We start from the raw sequence: 14,321 nt of genomic DNA on the forward strand, positions 1-14,321 counted from the left end.
CTGGAGGGATAGGAGCTCCAAAGGAGACCAACAGAGCCATTAAAAAAAAAAAAAAAAAAAAAAAAAACTGGGCCCTAGGGGCCCTGCAGAGGCTGATATCCGAATCAAGGACCATACATGAAAAGGACCAACCCTCATTTTACAGATGGGAGACTAAAGGAAAATCAGATGTGTTATTTGCATATTTGGAGTTGGAGTGAGAAGGACAGGGTAAATTTTAGCCATATGCATGACTCTCTCTTTAAGACAAGCTCAACCAGGTCTGAAGATATGGTTCAGAGGTTAAGAGCACTGGCTGTTCTTTAAAGGCCCTGAGTTCAATTTCCAGCAGCCACATGGTATCCCATAACCTTCTATAATGAGATCTGGTGCCCTCTTCTGGAGCACAGGAATACGTGCAGGGTTGTTGATGGATTCAGCACAGTTCACTGTTCCACTGGGCAGGACAACACAGAAGGCAAATTAAGAGATTCTAAAATGAACGGGATAGTATTTCTACAGCTGTGGTGTAGAGCCATGCATGAGACATGTGGTACCTAATACTGCCTGGTCAGGGAGGTGAATGCATTTGGAAATGTATTGTTTGCTAACTGGATTTTGAAGTAGAGGTCTCTGATACTGGTTTGCCTTTTACTTGGACGGAGAGATTTATTCTTTAAATTCTCACAAAGATATCAAAAAGTTTAGTAGATCTCTAACTTTATCAGCATCAAAGAGTTCACGGTGGAGTACTGCAGAAAGCCAAGAACACATCTAAAGAAAAAAATTAGTCAAATGTACTTATTATTTAGAGAACTGGAAAGGACCATAAAAAACGAATACCTCGTCAAATAGCAGTGTTCTCATTATTTTGTTGTTGTTCTCAATTGGCACACACTAGAGTCATGGGGAGGGGAGGAGGAGAAGGAATCTCAACTGAGAAAATGCCTCCATCTGATTGGTCAGTAGGCAAAATGCCCCATAGGCCATTTTCTTGATTAATCATTGATGGTAGAGATTATTGTTCTTAGGCAGGTAGATCTGGGTTGCATAAAACTGCAAGCTGAGTATGCCATGGAGAGTGAGTCAGGTGAGCAGCATTTCATGACCTTGCTTTAGTTGTCATTTCCAGATTTCTCCCAAGTTCCTGCCCTTACTTCCTTTCATGAGACACTCAAAGCTTTAAGATGAAATAAACCCTCCCCTCCTCATGTCGCTTTTGGGTATGGTTTTGAATAATGACATGGAAAGCAGAAGACGGCAAGGAAGATGAGGCAAGGCTTCATGAAACAAGGCTTGTGAGAAACAGCTGAGGAAGGAAACACAAGAAGGAAATGAGTCCAGAACAGGGAATGGCTGAGCGCTACAGTAGCACGTCCAGACACTGACTGATGGAGCATCTGGTCAATGGAGTGGTAGAGTATTTGTTCAGAAGCAGTGAGTTCAAGGTCAAAGGTCATCTGTGAATTAAGAGACTAATTTAACCTTGCACATAGTCTGTAATTTAACATTACAAATAGTCTGTAAAGATGTGAAGGACTCTTTCCCTGAGCAAAAGTGACTCCATGGGACTGTATTTTAATGAAAATGATAATGTGGACTGGGCGTGCCTGAATGAAATATCTGAAGAAGAAGCCAGGAAGTAAAACCTGCTTGGAGATGTCACATGCCCGTTCAAGAAGTGATGATGCCAGTGCAAAGCCAGAGCAAGAGTAGGGATGGTAAGAAGAAAGATGACAGATGTGAAAAGGAGTAGTGAAACTGTATGATGTATGACTTGTGTGTAAGTATTAAACACTATAGGAAGGAAATTCCCTCTGCATGAAAACAGATTCATCCTCATGGCTAAGGGGATGCTACAGGATCACTTCTACTCATCTACATCTCTCACTTCTCTAACCTGTCTCTATCCCTCCTCATTGTACTCCATCTGGCTGACTTCCATTTTCTTCTTCACACAGAGGAAGTGCTCTTTCACCCCATGCCTGCTGTTTCCTGCGCTAGGCTCATTGTCCCCCTAGTATTCACTTGGCTTGACCATTCATTCATTTTACATCTTCAAATAGCATTCATGTACCCTCTCTCTAGCCCTGGCACATTACCCTCTTGGCACACTTCACTGTCTTCATAGTGTTCTTCCTCTGAATGAAATGGCTGCCCTCCCACTGCTTCTGGACAAATATGCCATGATTCTGTTCATACTTCATCAGTGCCTGGAACTTCCACTGTAGTGCTCAGCCTATTCCCTCACCTGGACCTCCTTCCTCCTGCTTCCACACATTCATTCCCCAAATGCATATCATAAGTCCCATTTCATGAAAACTCATTCCACTATTTGATGAAGTGTGTTGTTTCTATGATCCCTTCCTGACCTCTCTGTAAATGATGCTCACTGTTTCCTTCAGCTGCTTGCTAAGCTCTTGACGACAGAAAGATGATCCCTGAGTGTGTTCTTCCCTTCCTCACCAGCTTATTCTAGTGCCCACCACATCACGGGTGTTCAACAAAACACTGAATAGGAGCAATGATATTCTCAGCAACGTTATATGCACTGGTTCTCTTAAGCCAGGGAAAGCTATAATATGAAATACACAGCATTGGAAGACAGCAGGTGTCATAATACTAGACTGAGTCAGAATGAGGTAGGACAAACTGTGACGGGATGTCAAAGTGAAGAGTAGGGTCTCTGGGGTTACTTTCAGGTGTGAAAACCCATGGAACTGATCACTGCTTTAGGTATATGGGTTCTAAGGAAATGGAGTATCCTAGAAGAGCAGAGTTGGTCAATACACAGACTACTGAGTCCAGTTGTGGCTCTGCCAATGGCTAGTTGGGCATCCTTGGTCTATCTGAACCTATCTGAGTAGGTCTCATGTCTCATTTATGTTAAGTGTTTTCATTACTCCCCTGGTGCCTCTGCCCCTTTAATCTAGTAAAAATTATGTAAAGGTGTTGTAGGAAGGATAGCTCAGCACAAGACCTGTGTTTGCTTTTTAGCTTATCATGGAGGCTTGTTGTAGTTGATTTATTACATTTCTCTCAAACTATAACAATTACTATATAATACTATATATGTATACATATTAAAACACATATAGAGTGTTATATATAACATATTAAAAAACTTTCTATGTACAATGTACCCTTACTTCAGGGTAAATGATGTTTAGATGATGTGACATAATTTAAAAACTTCACACCCAGGGCCCAAGGTATAACACAGTGTGATTAACAAGATGCCAGAACTACTAAAGTGAAAACTTTTGTTTTGCTGGGATACTTGGTGATAGTTGGCTGGAGGTGAGAAATTAGTGGTGATTAAAAGAGGACGAGCATCACTGAGGTGAAATCTCCTGGGAAGTGTTTCCTGAGAGTCAGCACAGAGAAGTGGTGGTCCACTGGCAGCCACAGCTGTACCTCATGTTAGCTGTCAAACTTGTCCATGTAACAGTCACCCAGGTGGCACTGGTTTTGAAGGCCTGAAGGGCCATGGAGGGCAGCTGAGGCTTGGCACTGTGAGAGGTCAAGAGAGACCACTGGTGAAGGTGACAGTTGAAGACCCAGGACCAAAGGGGTCATGCAGAGAAGTTGGGGCTTGGCACCATGAAGGGAGCTTACTAGAGACTATTGGTAAAAGTGCAGCCCTGTTGCAGTAAGAGAACCCAGCATGTTTGGAGATGCCCTAGGAGGGACACTGAGAACAGCAGCCACGGTAGGGTGGTGTAGAGGACAAGCTGTGTGTGTTGTAGAGGGTGGAGCTAGGGAAGTGACCTATGCCCACTCCAGGAGATCCTGAGTGATTCCCAGACACTAAACATTGAGTTGTTTACATTTTTGGAGTTTGGTTTTGCTTTGATTTTATTTTGACTGTGGCTTAGTTCTTTACTCTTGAATTAGGAAAGCATTTAATTAATTAATTAATTAATTTTTATTTTGCAGAAGCCTTCAGTTGAGAGACTTAATTTTAAAAGACTTTGGATTTTAAAAGACATTTGCTACTTAAAAGAAATTGAACTTTTAATGCATTTGAATTTGTAAAGGCTTTATGACTTTCTAAGTTATATTTTTAATGTAAAATCTTGAGGATGAATGAGAAAGAAAAAGTTGTGGCTTAATGGTGATGTATTTGTGTATCAACTTGACAAGAGGTCAATTGTCAATTTTCAATTGTCAACTCGGCACATGCTAAAGTCATTTGAGAAAAGGGAATCTCAGTTTAAAAAATACTTCCATAAGATCAGGTTGTAGGCAAGCCCATTAGGTATTTAGTATGACCTGGAGAGGACGGAGCTCCACAAGGACCAAATATATCTGGGCCCAGGGGTCATTTCTGAGACTGTTTCTCCAACCAAGGACCATGCATGGATATAAGCTAGAACCACTGCCCAGATGTAGCCCATGGCAGCTCCATATCCAGTGGGTTCCCTAGTTAGGGGAACAGAGACTGTCTCTGACATGAACTCAATGGCTGGCTCTTTGACCTCCCCATTCCCCAAGGGAGGAGCAGCCTTGCTGAGCCACAGAGGAGGACATTGCAGCCAGTCCTGAAGATACCTGATAAGCTAGGGTCAGATGGAAGAGGACCTCCCCCTTCCATCAGTGGACTTAGAGAGGGGCAGAGAGGAGATGAGGGAGGGAGGAAGGGTGGGATGGGAGGGAATGAGGGAGGGGGCTACAGCTGGGATACAAAGTGAATAAACTGTAATATAAAAAAATGAAAATTTAATAAAATAAAAAATTTAAAAATTAGAGATATAGATGGGGAAGAGTCAAGCTCATTGTGGGTGGTGCCATTCCTGGACTGGTGGTCCTGGGTTCTATAGGAAAGCAGGCTGAACACACTGTTGGGAGCAAGCCATTTAGCAGCACTCCTCATGGCCTCCGTATCTACTCCTTCCTCTAGGTATCAACCCCACTTGAATTCCTATCCTGAATTCAGTAATAGATTATACTGTGGACATGTAAGCCAAATAAAGCTTCCCCCCCCACACACCTTCTTTTGCTCATGATGCTTCATCATTGCAATAGTAACCCTAACTAAGGCAAGTACTAGCAAAAATAAAACAAAACAGCATACCTAGAATATATTTTAAAACAAATTGAGTTATATGTGTAACATTCTACAATTGTGCATAACAGTAAGTTATCCACTAGGTACATGTTTAGCTGCTCACATTTAAATAACTGGAATAAAGTAATGTACAGGGTTAATTTCTTCTCTCTCATTAGTCATATTTCATACACCACAGAGCAAGATGTGTGTGGTGGCTGATACATTGAATAATGCAAACATAGAACACTGTTTAAGTCCACATTGGACAGGGCTATTCTACAAAACAAATATATTAAGTGATCCAATCACTTGTCTCTTGAAGAAAATAACCAGTATTTTACCTAGCGAGTTTAATTTTCTAGGTAGGTTCCAATTGTGTTTTCAAATATGGTTTTATAGCTCTGAAGAATTGCCCTTTAGCCTCCCTCCTTCTTCTCAGAGCTGAGCTTTATCATGATTACCCTACAAACCCAAGGTGCTTCTCCCTGATCAGTGGGCTAGAACATCTCTTGGCCCAATTACTTGGGAGCCTCCATATGCTCTGTCTCCTACGCATATGACTAATGATGCCACATACCCCAAGCAGCCCTTTAAAATCAGATTCATGGAGTGCTTGAAGATCTGGAGGTCTTAAGAACTCACATAGAGCCAGTTTCCTGGGCTTCTATACATTCCAGCTTCTGAAACACTGGACTGCCCTCACCATCGCCAGCACACACGCCTCAGTCCCTGCCTGCTTGACACTGAAAGTATTGGGCATCTAGGAGACTGATGCTCAGAAAGAGTTGAGTCAGTAACTAGATGTTTATCTAGTGAGTGTTGCAGCTGGAATTCAGATTTCTGTTTGCCAGGCTTTTTCACCCTTGCAATTCAGTCTCTGGGCCATAAGAAAATCATTCTTGTCCCTGGCTTTTTCTAGGACAGAATCTCACTTAAAGGGGAAAACATATGAGTAGTGTTTCCCAGTGTGAAGGACACTTTGGATGTTTGCATGGCTATTGATTGATCACTAACAATTTGGTTTGCCCTTTAGAAAATACCCAGCTGTATGTAAGTTCTGATATCAGGGCATTTTCTAATTTTGACAGTTTCTGTGAGATTAAAATATCTTACTTGTAGATATGTAAACATTTAAAGGCAATACCTAGTGGAGAAAAACAAAAAGACAAATTGATACATGATGTGTAATCATTACACCAGCACTCTCTTTATTTGTTTTTATTTGTATTCAAATAAATGACTTTTATGTAGACAAGGACAAAGAAAAGGAAGCTTGGCTATATTAAATTATCCTTACAAGAAAATTTGATTGCAAAAACATTAGCAAATTGCAGTTCCTCAGAACTATCTTACAGCGCTTAGAGGTTTTTAAAATATTCATTGGAAACGTGACAAAGATTAGACTGACAGAGTTTTTCCAAGAATGTACTCCACCATTGTCACATGAGCCCTTACTAACATTTAACAACATTACCTAAATGTGGAACGGAGAATCAGAAAAACAAAAACAAAAACAAAATGATCCACTAAGGAAGTGAATGAAGCAGACCAGTTTGCTGACCACCAGCCTGGATTCTGATAGAATAATATGAACTTGACAGACTTGAAAATAAATACCTTCTAAGTCAAGCTTGTCTTTGTGCAGGAGAAACATACAAGAAACATACAGAATGTTTATTGGCACAGATCATTATTAGTACATGATCCTTTTAAAAATATCAAAGAGTGGGAGTCAGTGGTATTTTTTCACTTTTTTTTCATACAATATCTTGCAAGCACATTCTTTCTCCTCCTCTAACTCTTCCCCTCATCCCTCCCACCCAATTTTGTGCTCTTTCTCTCTCCTCTTCCGACCTCTCTCTCTTTTCTTTCCCCCCCCATTGGCCTCTCTCTGTCTATGTCTATGTCTCTCAAACAAAAAGCAACAGAACGAGAAATTTGAACACAGGGGTCTGCCCAGAGACTCATACTCCAACCAAGTACCATGCATGGAGATAACCTAGAACCCCTGCACAGATGTAGCCCATGGCAGTTTAGTGTCCAAGTGGGTTCCATAGTAATGAGAAGAGGGACTGCCTCTGACATAATCTGATTGGCCTGCTCTTTGATCACCTCCCCCTGAGAGGGGAGCAACCTTACCAGGCCACAGAAGACAACAGTGCAGCCATTTCTGATGAGATCTGATAGACTAAGGTCAGAAGGAAGGAGAGGAGGACCTCCCCTATCAGTGGACTTGGGGAGAAGCATGCGTGAAGAAGGGGTGGGAGGGTGAGATCGGCAGGGGAGGAGGAAGGGGCTTATGCGGGGATACAAAGTGAATAAAGTGTAATTAATAAAGGTAAAAAAATCTTTAAAAAAAGAAAATCATAGAAAAATTTTCCCAACTTAAATAAAGAGATGTTAAAAAAAACACACACAAATCAAATGAATGACTTAAAAATGAATGTGATTCGGGGGCTTGGAAGAAATCTCAGTCTCTAAAATGCTTCCATCCTCCAGGGATGGTGGTGGTCATTTGTCATCCCAGCGTTGGGGAGGTGGGTAAGCAGATCTCTGGGACTCAAGTGCTAGAAAGCCCAGCCAGTTCCAGGTCACTGAGAGGGCCTGTCTCAGAAAAGAAAAAGGTAGTTAGTGCTTGAGAGCAATACCCAAGGCCGTCCTCTGACCTTGATGGACAATGGCTAAGGCTCTCCTTTGGCCTTCACATGTACATATATACATGTAGAACAAACATATGTATGTGCAAATACATGAATACATGTGTACACACACAGTGACAATACCAGGCCAAGAGACTCGGTGGAACAATTTGGATTTGTAAAGCATCCTGCTCACCTTTTTTTCCCCACCCACAGAGCTTCTCATCACCTGCATGGCCTGGATGGAAGAGCAGGTCTTTGAGCTCAGGGCTCTGGGCTTATGGATGACTCATCTCGTCATTTCTGTTCACCAGTCAATAAAAACCAGAGCTCCAAAGTCTCTGTCCAGGACTTCCCCTGGGGAAACTATTAAGAAGAATACAACCTTGCCAGATGTTCCTGTCCAGCTGTCCTAACTGGCATGTTCAAGGGCATCTGCTTATACTCAGGGCCTGGCATGAGAGAGGGTCAGGGTGGGAGGTGGTGCTCAAGGGGGATTCCCTACCATTTAACATGGACAGCAGCAGGAGGGAAGAAAGACTAAGAAAACCACAGGGAAACCAGTAAGTACTTCCAAACACAAACAGATGAAAAGCTGTGAACTTTCTCATGGAAGTAGGGTATGGGCTCACTCTTGGGTCTACAGAAAACACATTACGTTTAAGAGCAAAGCAAAAACTAGAGTCCTATCCCAACCTGCAACTTAGAACACATACTTCAAATTTCTAGTAATAGCTCCATCACTAGATTTCCTCACTTGTAAAATATCCAAAGTGATCTCACCCCTCACCCACAGATAGCTAAAAATCACAGGAAAGGCACTTCGCGAGTTATTTTGGAAAATGCCAAGGAATCATTCCTTTTTAATGTAAAATGCTTATTTCCAACCACAAACCTCTTTCTCGCAGTCCAAGGTTATGCTCCCAGCCACCTTTTCTACATGTCTTCCCAAGTGCAGGCGGGTAGGTGGGACAAGCAATCCAAACGGCCGTCCCTGCTATGTCTGGCATGACCAGAGAGTTGAGCCTGTTGGTCCCAGGTGCAGAAGCCTCCTCCAGGGTGCTGAACTCGGCTCTTTGTGACACTTCTAGCTAATTATATATCTGTCTGGCCATCAACCAAAGTTCATCAAAGGAGCAAATTAATATTCTCGCTCCAAAACTTGCTTTCCTGACCCCTCTTTCCCTCCATGTCACAGGAAGCGGCAGCTTCACCTCTGCGACTGGCCATCATCACCTCCTTTCTTATTAATCGCCATTTTTTTCCCCTCTTCATACACCTCAGTATCCCGCAAGGCAGGCTTGACGCTGGTTCAGTTACATCATCTGGCAGAACTGCCTTCTCCAGACTGGTGGTTGGTGTTCTCCTCTGTGAGGTGAGAATATGTGATTTTCAGATTTCCCCGCGCCCTGGGAATTAAATGAGATGTGTTTTCCAACTGCCTGGTGTACATTAATTTAGTTGTAAGTTTCAGCGATGCCTCACCAATGTCCACTAACAGATGGTCTTTCCCATTGCTACCTCCACATCTTCACCTCTGTTCTCTACTCTCCCCTCTGCTTCTGCCTGTCCAGTGCAACCTTTACCAACCATCCTTCAAAGGACACCTCCCGTTGGTATCCAGGGATGATGCTCATCACATCTGAAATGTAAATGATTCTTGAACATGTTTTTTTTTTCATAGCTCACCAGGGACTTGGCATCACTGTCACATACTGTACCTTTGTAAATGTCATCTCTTCTTGTGGAATTGCGTGTTTATCTCTCTTTCATAACCTATTTATGTAACAAATACTTTTCAAGTGACTGAAGGGAATGATCAGCCAATAAGGGAATTGTGGACTTGGTACAGGCCAATGAAAAGTGACTCAGAAATAATGAAATCATTTAAACAAAGAATAAGACACCAAACACACTTCATATTTTGTGTGCTGATTTTTTAATGAACCTTTTATAATCTTATAAAATAACTGGATGTGGCTGTTTTACATTACAATACAGTAGATCAGCTCCTTTCACCGTGTTTTCAATCAAACTGTCCCCTTGGGTGCTAAGTGACACACTCAATAGTGTTCACACAGAATAGATCAAGTGTCAAGACCAATGCCTTGTAATGTTGGAAAGGAAAGGAAAGAACCAAGATTCTACTCGCTGCCTTCTTTGCCAAGATCTGCTCATTGCCCCTGCTGACCTCTTTTTTGTATCTGTGACTGATGGCTATCATGGGAACTATTGAAGTCAGCTACCTCTGTGCCATGTGGACCTCAAAACTCTAGATACCAGGGACAAGAAGAAACAGGGAGGTGACTCCGGAATAAAGGAACAGAGGGAGGGAGGAGCCTTTCTCAAGGGCCCTGGATGACATTATGGATGTCTAAGAGAAACAGAATGCAGACAATCACATGGAAAGGCAAGCATGAGTTGCCCCCAGGATCTTTGATCACTTTCTTTACGAGGGACTTGAGTTGCTCCAAACACTGGGGCCCAGGGACAAAGTCTAGACAAGACCGCAGCCTCTGTTTCTAGCTGATTATGGCTAAGTAGCCTTCAGCCTGAGGAACTTTTCACACACCATAGAAACTGTCCTCCTGCCTTCCCAGGGCAGCATGAATGTTGCCAAGAAATCACAGAGTCTTTTAAAATGAAGTATCAGACAGAAATGTCCACTCTTGACTGAGGGTATGACCGAGGCAGTAGACAGTATTTGAGAACTGTTTACCTTATAGCTAGGAATAGAGACAATTTTGGATGGACTAACGCTGTTATTCCCTTTCTTGATGACTTTGTTGTCCTCATTCCACTTACCCATAGGTAATATGTGTATCATGATACCCAAACTCATTACAGAGTATTGTTCTTCATATACAGCAGGGGTAATATGCTGATGTTGGTAAGTAAGATTTCCTTTATTATTTTATAGATCAGTTGCTTCAGTATTGATAATAAAGAACAGGGAGAACAAAAGGAGTGGCTGTGGAGGTACCAGAAGTGGTTCCAAGTTCTGCCTGGACTCAGTTTCCACTGGAATAAAACTTAAGGGAAACAGCTCAGAGCCTTTGTAAGGTTGTTGTTAAACAGAAGAAACTGAGCCCCAACCTCTCTTTCTTGGTGCGATCCAGAAACTGTTAAAAGAAAACATACCTAGGACAGACCCCAAAGATGTACTCCTAAGATGTGAGCCTAAGATGGATGAAAAGAAAAGAAGTGCTGATGTGATCAATTTGTGTGTAGCCCGTATGGCTATTGAACAAGACAACATTGGTAAAGACAACATGAACCCTAAATAGTTGAAATTCTCCTTTCTCCCCACAGAGTGTCACCCTCACTCCACATGTTGCTTACTGGGCCACAAACTTCATGCCTTGTACTTGAATAAGATTTATCTCATTGCTTGAGGGATCTCTGGCCTCTTTTAGAGATTTGGGACAGGGACTTGTTCACTCACTCCTCCTATCCTCAAACCTCATTTACTCTTGACCTCTCACCTCTCTGACAGCCTTTGGCTCCTATCCCTGCCTGTGCTTTCATCTCTTTTACCTTTTCCCCACACTGAATTTCCAAAGCATTTTCTTTTCTCAGAAAATCAACAGATGGTGATGTGGCTGTGAATGATGGCCAGGCTTCATTTGAGACTTCCAACAAGGAGAGGCACCGACTGTCCAAGTACGAAGAGAGTGTAAGTTCCCGTGAACCTGGTGTCCAGAGAATGAGCCCTAATACAAACTTTTGACTGGCTGGCTGGCTGGCTGGCTGGCAGTTATGCTTGGACTAGGCACAGGGAGAGGTGGAAAAGACCCTGGACTCCACCAACTCCAACTGGGAGTTCTGAGAAGTGTAGAATAATTTGCATGCTCGTTTTGATAGATGCTTAGAAACCATTGTCTAGTTCTCCTGGACCTACTTCCAAATGGGTTCCCACTTGTAACTTTCCGTGTCTCTTGCCCTTAGCAAGCCAAGTCTATCTCCTTTCAGCAGGCCCAGCTCCCAGGTCATAAAATGATGATCAGCTGACAGGCCAGCATCCAGACTTCCAACTACTCCCTTCTTCCCATCCAACCTGCCAATCCCTATCTCTAAGAGGAAGGCAAAAGAACCTTTCTTTCTGGCCTCAAAGCTTCAGTATCCATCTGGACAGCAGCACGTGTGGAAAAAAATGGATTAAACTTTAGCTTAGTAAACAGCAAAAAATATAATATATAATATATTCATATAATTATGTTTAAATACTTATAAAGAAATAGCTAACCTCATTATTTAAGAGAGACTATGCAAAAGAAAGGCAAAGGGCCAGTTTAGAGTAGATGAGCCCTGGAAGATGACAGTCCACTTGAAATGGGTATTAACAGAGTGTCCCTGGCAGCTTATTTTCTAATGTTTGCATGTTGGGTGGGGCTGAGCCACTGACAGCATGCAGAGTGGGGAGGAGCATGAGAATCGAGAAAAGGATGGAGTACAAATGGGGAAGAGTACAAATGTCCTTCTCCTTCCATTTCAAATCAATTATCTTTTTACAGAAACTTTTGCATGTAATTCCTCCCTACTTGGGCTACTTAATGCATTAATTGGCACCTACGAACATTCTCTTGCATCTGTTAGAGGCTCTGTCCTAGGCTCTCATTCCACCATGAGTCCTGTATTCACCCTTTGCATCCTGATATGGGAGCCTCTATCTCTTAGTCTGCCTCCAGAGCAGAGGATGGTGGGCTCTGGTCCTTGAGTTTACTGCTTTTGATTTTCTTCTGCCTTGGGGTCACGACAGGTGCATTCATCCAGGTCACAGTCAGCAGCAAATGGAATAACCTAGGGGAATGAACAGGAAGTTGAAACCATCCATTTTGTTCCAAACTTCACACTTTTCAACTGGCTTTAATTCTCTTCGTTTGGTCCTACAAGAAGTATGATTTTGGGGATTCACATCATAAACCTGTAATTAACACTGCATCCTCGTATGTGTCATGTCATTTTAGGCAAGGTAACCCCTTCATTGCTTGCTTTATTCATCTCTAAGGTGAAAACACAACAGTATCACCCTCCAGAGAACATATGTGAGGTTGGGTCAACTGGATGCTAAAACACATTTCTAATTTGCTCTACACCTACAACTATTATTGGAATAACTCCCACTATTACTGACAATGTCTACTGTAATTGTTTTTGTTACTGTTGTAATCATGATAGACATAAAGATGAACGTTAGCACTTGCTCTTTATGAGGAAGACTAGAACCAAGTTAAGTCACGTAATGGTCGCCACACACGAAGCCTAGACCCTCTGGACGGTTATGTTTCTGACTTCTCTGTACTTTGGGGGAAGTGGGATCATCGAAGACAACTTTATATGCATGAATTTTTGCCTTTCTTGAGCCTAAGATACACTTTGTGGTTGTGAGACTTTGCATCTTCCTACCCACTGTATGAGGCTGTCATCTCACTCCTGTGTAATTATCCCACTCTGATTTCAGAGATGGGACAGAAAAAGTTGCTTTCTTCTTACTTGCACTGTTACCAACTGATAAACAATTCCTTTTGAATGTCAAAGACAACATTGAGACACCAGAATGGTAAATATTTTACCTCTTGGGTACTTAAGATTAAATGAGATAAACATAAATGGCTTATATCAGTGAAGACCCACTGAAGCCATGGGTTCAGTGACTATATAACTAGATTAAAGAATGGCTGAGATTATTTGCATATATGAAATAAAACATGATGTAGAGTCAGTAGAATGGTGAAATAATGCACCTTTATTATCTCAGTTTTTCTGTATGCTGAAGAGAGGCACTAAAATTCATAGACAAATCCCAGGTTTACAGAGATTTGGGAGAGAGTTAAAATACTTCTCCCTAGGTGGCCATGCCTCCCTGTATACGGATACACTCCTTGAGTAGCTATTTCCACAAGCAAGGATAGAAAACAGCTTACCTGATTCCTGACTTATGGTTAAAGTTCATGATTTGTTTCTCTTAGCTCAAGACTTACTAGTTTTCAAAGAGAGGCCCAAATTGGTTGATGTTGTGAGGATATGATTAAGTACTCTGTGTTAACTCACTTTCTTCAGATAAAAAGCTGAACGTAGTGCCTGGCACATGCTGATCAGAGGAGGGAAAACTGAATATGACACTCTATGCCATATATAGTTGATTATGGTGTTATTATGGAAATACATACAGATAAGGAACTTTCAGCATATCTCGAACTCATCGAGTTTGTCAGCTAGCTTCAAATAATGACATTGAAAAATGTCATCTCACTCCATTTTATATACACAAGGAGCTTATCTGTTAATTTAACAGAGCCAAGAATAATAGGGACAACATGTATTTGACAAAGGGTTGCTACCAATCTGGTCCAGAGAGTTGTCCAGGTAGCTATCTAACACACTCCTGTGATATATGTGTGATAGATCATATAGGACTATTGGGTAAGAACTGAGAAGCTTTGCTCTCGTGATCTAGAATCTTCAAAGGAAGGAAGACATTCTTTTGTCTGGGCAATGACAAACAGTCAGGAGACTGAAAACAACAAAAGTCATTGTTGGCCCAATGGATCATTAGATTGGCAATTTAGTAAGCCATGCTCACCACCTAATCACTTAATCACTTCAGAAACTCTGTTGTTTACTTGTAGTCTCTTGGCGACTGGGTTAGA

At 42.0% G+C, this 14,321-nt stretch overlaps 1 protein-coding gene across 1 annotated transcript in view; it reads right to left on the minus strand.

Annotated features, from left to right (window-relative positions):
* Window positions 1-6,238: 6,238 nt before the first annotated feature.
* The window catches only part of Pappa2 (pappalysin 2), a 254,931-nt gene continuing 246,848 nt past the window's right edge, over window positions 6,239-14,321 (minus strand). Inside the window, exon 23 of the mRNA XM_060364529.1 lies at window positions 6,239-12,471. Within this exon, the coding sequence (XP_060220512.1) occupies window positions 12,391-12,471 (81 nt within the window). The 3' untranslated portion in view covers window positions 6,239-12,390. The remainder of the gene's footprint in view (window positions 12,472-14,321) is intronic.

This window comes from Meriones unguiculatus, chromosome 11 (assembly GCF_030254825.1).
Source record: "Meriones unguiculatus strain TT.TT164.6M chromosome 11, Bangor_MerUng_6.1, whole genome shotgun sequence".
NCBI lineage: Eukaryota > Metazoa > Chordata > Mammalia > Rodentia > Muridae > Meriones > Meriones unguiculatus.